Source organism: Tupaia chinensis, unplaced genomic scaffold, assembly GCF_000334495.1.
Source record: "Tupaia chinensis unplaced genomic scaffold, TupChi_1.0 Scaffold000496_1, whole genome shotgun sequence".
NCBI lineage: Eukaryota > Metazoa > Chordata > Mammalia > Scandentia > Tupaiidae > Tupaia > Tupaia belangeri.
In genome coordinates this window covers 592,166-596,496 of record NW_006160008.1, presented here as the reverse complement: position 1 = coordinate 596,496, position 4,331 = coordinate 592,166, and the positions used below count along the sequence as shown (strand labels likewise).

The 4,331-nt window shown below is 57.0% G+C and overlaps 1 protein-coding gene across 1 annotated transcript in view; it reads left to right on the top strand.

Moving 5' to 3' along the window:
- PVALB (parvalbumin) overlaps positions 1-4,331 on the top strand; it is a 17,862-nt gene that overhangs the window by 4,277 nt on the left and 9,254 nt on the right. The window contains exon 3 of the mRNA XM_006156521.3: positions 2,144-2,253. Within this exon, the coding sequence (XP_006156583.1) occupies positions 2,144-2,253 (110 nt within the window). The remainder of the gene's footprint in view (positions 1-2,143; positions 2,254-4,331) is intronic.

The window sequence follows — 4,331 nt, the reverse complement described above, 5'->3', positions numbered from 1 at the left end:
GGGGCACAGAAGCTCTGGAAAGCCCCCCCCCCCCCACACGGTGACAACCCACCCACTTAGCCCTGAGCCAGAGGCTTAACTTCCTCTGAGCAGAGGCTTAACTGGGAGCCCCCACCACCTCCACCACTGCCGCTGGCATGGATTCTGCTCCAGCCAGGGCTGCTGGGTCCTCCTTCTACGGTGTGACCTTGAGAGACACTCATCCTCTCTGTGGAGTTTCTGACAATACAGTCTGGGGCCAAGAAAGAAGGCCGCCCCTCCTCCCCTCACCCCTACACATACACCCCATGTCCCTCCCTTCCAGTTTCCCAGCTCACTCCCACCCAGCCACCACCCCAAAGGCTTCGTGGAGACGAGAGGCTCGGGGGGCCAAGAGTCTCTGGTCGAGTGGAGGTGGGCTGGGGGCTGGAGGGAGGGGCCAGCTTGGGAAGCAGGGAGGCTTGCTGTGTGCCTCCAGCTCCACCTCTCGTGGGTGACCTTGGGCAGGGCATCCTCTCCTAGGCTGGGCTCCCTCGGCCTCTGATGGACCCGCACTCCTTCTGGTGCCCACTCCTGGCACGGGAGAGTGGATCAACGAACCCCAGCATGCGCCCCAGCCCCATTCTCCCACCCTTCCCTACTGCCTCTGCTTCGTCCTCACTTGAACCTACTCTGTCCCCGCAGCTGCTGATTCCTTCGACCACAAAAAGTTCTTCCAAATGGTTGGCCTGAAGAAAAAGAGTCCGGATGATGTGAAAAAGGTGTTTCACATTCTGGATAAGGACAAGAGCGGCTTCATCGAGGAGGATGAGCTGGGGTAAACTGAGGCCTCGCGAGGGCTGCCCAGTCAGAGGCTCAGGGAGGGGCAGGAGGGGTTGGGACTCTTACTTCCATGTTCCCAATGACTTGCCCTGATCTGTGCACCCTTCACAGCAAATAACCCTGCATGGCCATGACCGCGAGCGTGAGCGGGACCGTAGGACTCAGACCCAGGGAGCCGAGGGAAAATGCTTCCGAGCGCTGTTGCTTCCGGAAGAATAAAACCCTCAGCTGAAAGTGCCACTAACTAGGTTAAATTATAGCCACTTAATATTGCTAATGGAATGATGCTACTTAATAATTTAATACAAACGAGGAGGAAAGTTTTTCTCACTGCCTGACACCACGGGCAAGGCAGCAAGCATTCACTTGAGTGTTTCATTGATTTTCGCTTGTGTAAAAGGCACCGCCCAGCACCCTGCAGACCCCCGCCCGTTCTGCACTGCGGTGGCGAGAGTTCTTTCTGGACAAGCCAGGGAAGCAGAACCAATTTTGGTGGCCGAGGGGTCCTTGGGGCGAAGCAGAGGAGGAGAGGCTCTGAGTAGGAAAATGCAGTGCATCAGCAGGCACCTCCCTCCATAACCCGCGGCCACCTGGCCCACGTCGGCTGCCCAGCTGTGCCTGACAGCACTCTCTGGCCAAGACCCAAGAGCGCCTGAATGTTGTCAGAAAGAGAGGGGGAGGGTGCGAGAGGGGCCTTTCAGATAGGGACTTCTGCACCCATCCTGTCGCTCCCCAAAACCATCCCACGAGGGACCTTCTGTCTGGAACTTCCTTTACACATCCGTATGCAACACACACAAATGCGCACACGCACACACACACATACGCACACGGAGGCTCCAGGTATCGGCCTCTGTGGTACTCGTCCCCACACTCCTCTGTCACCCCACGTGGGAGGGATGCATCCTCCGTGTCCCCCTTCTCTGCTTCTGCCATCATTGTACCCATCAGACCACGTGGTCTTTCTCAGAGTGCTTGAACTCCTCCCCAGTTTTAAGTGGTTTCTGAAGACGACTGCTGAGCCCCCAGTTTCCAGCAGAGCCCTGACACAGAGGAGACACTTCATAGACAATAATCTATGCTGAGTAAATAATCAAGTGCAGGTGCCCTCCCCGAAGTGGGGGTCAACCCCTGGCTGATCACAGCCTGCCCTTCCCTGCACTCGCACACAGCCTGGGCCGGGTGACCAGGCCCCGCACAACTGCACGCGTGCCCTCTGCTTGCTGCCTATCCCAGCCGCCCCTCCCCCACGCGGATGCCAGCCCTTCTCCCACACTGCTCCTGCAAGGTGACCTCAGCCTGACTCCCGCTCCAGCGTTCCTTCCTCCTTCTCCTCCTCCAGATTTATCCTAAAGGGCTTCTCCCCAGATGCCAGAGACCTGTCTGCTAAAGAAACCAAGACGCTGTTGGCCGCTGGAGACAAGGACGGGGACGGCAAAATTGGGGTCGATGGTGAGTACCTGGCCTGGGGCCTGGGTGCTTCGTGGATCCTGAGATGCTTGGGTGCTAAAAGCCGTGTCTGTCACAAGGAAGGGGCCATGAGGGGTCCCTTGCTCCCCAGGACTGGAAAATCGAAGGCAGTCTGTTAGGTCTGAGTGCTCTCGCACATGAGGCCAGGCAAGGAAGAATGCATGCTGTTCTAAATTCTAGCTCCCCGGCATGAATGGTGTTCTCTCCCCCAGCAGCCCTTGGGGATTGGCCCGAATTCCGCCAACCCGACTTCTTGTTGGCTCTGCCCACACAGGCTGTGTGACCTTGGTCAGTGTCACTCACTCTCTGGGCCTCAGTCTCCCATTTGTAATCAGAGGAGCTGAGGCCGACTGATCCCCCAGGACCCTCTGGCTCTCAGTCTCAGATTCCAGGAATGGAAATTCCTTATCTCCTGTCATCCCAGCGTCTGGTGTTCTGTAACCTCTGGTCTCCAAGCCTGTCCTGGCTTTTCTTAAATACACCATTGTAGCACTACAGGAGAGCCGGGAAAACAGCCAGCCAGGAACCAGCTGGGGATCGGGAAAGGAATACCTGGCCCCACCTTGCTCCTCAAGCTTTGCTTAGCACAGGGAGGGGTCGGGTCCCCATCCCACTGACTCTCCACTTAGCCTCCTTGGGAATCCTGTCCGCATTGCAGATGGGCAAACGGACGTGGACATCGAAAGCGCTTGTTCTAGTTCGAAGAACTAGGCTGCAGTGGAGAGGCAGGGACTGAGAACCAGGTCTGAGTAAGTCTCACCAGCGCTCCTGTGATAGTCCTTTCTGCCAGTGTAAGAGAAAGCCATGTGTAGGTGCCTGGCCTCTGGGCCCAGGCTCTCTGGGTTCAAATCCCAAGGGTGCCACTTTCTAGCTATGTGGCTTTGGGCAATTCACAAAACGCCTCTGGGCCTCAGTTTTCTCATCTCTGAACTGAGTATTGATAGTTCTTATCTGCTAGGTTATCTGAGGATCAGATATGCTAACATGTAAAGCGCTTAGAGTAGAATGCTGTGTGTGTACTTGTTAACTCATTGAAAACATAAGGACCGGTCGCATTTACTCTTCCACCTGCAGTCTCTAGCCAACACCTGACTCAGAGGAGTCCTTCATAAGCGTCTGAAGTCCAGACCCACGGCCTGCGGGTGGTCTGCCCTCCAGCCGTGATCTTGAGAGCACCGCCTTTGCCATGCCTCGGTTCCTCTGCCTGGCAGATGGGGTGTTTGAGCCTCTCCTAAGGGTCATTGTGAAAATTAGGAGGCTTTCGACACATAATTACTTGGAGAAAGGTGTAGGGATTCTGAAAGTGGGTGTGCATGATTAAAGTCGCCAGCTGCCGGCTGGGAAGGAGGAGCTGGAGCAGAGGGTGCTGGAGAGAAGGGTGCGGGTGGCTTGGCTGCTCTTGGTGACTCTGGTGAGTGGCAGATCTCCCCGGCCCCCATCCTCACCAAACCACTTACCAGACAGCTCCACCCCAACTCAGGTCCCCTCACCCCAAACCCAGCCCAGGCCCCCAAACCTGCCTCCTATTGCTGTCTGCTGTCAGTAGTGGCCATGGCTTGGAAGCCCTGGGCAGGGTCAGCTACTTACAGATTGGCCATGGCTCGGAAGCCCTGGGCAGGGTCAGCTACTTACAGATGACCTAAATGATGTAGAAGAATCAGGCCAGACCCTGACCTGGTTCCCCACCTCCCTCCCTTCCTGCCCGTCCTCGACCTTAATGAGCAAACTAAGCTTTCCCGGTGACCTCAGCAGCGTTCACGGAGCAGCAGCCCTGTGCCCAGCAGTGGGAGGGGACAGAGGACTCGGCTCCAGCTCGTAGGGCACCATTTCCTGGCCAGGTGCCCCCGAGTATTGACTGTAACCCGGAGCCCCAGCTTCCAAATCTCCCTGGGCATGGTGCCATGGGCATGCTGAGAACAGTGCCCACACGTAGTAAGTGCTCAATGAACAGCAGCAGGGTACTTGCGGTTCCATGTGTGCGTGCACGCAGGCACGCCATCCTACAGGGCAAAGGCAGAGGGTGCAGGCAGCGGGCACTTCACGCAGGTTTGGAGGCCTCG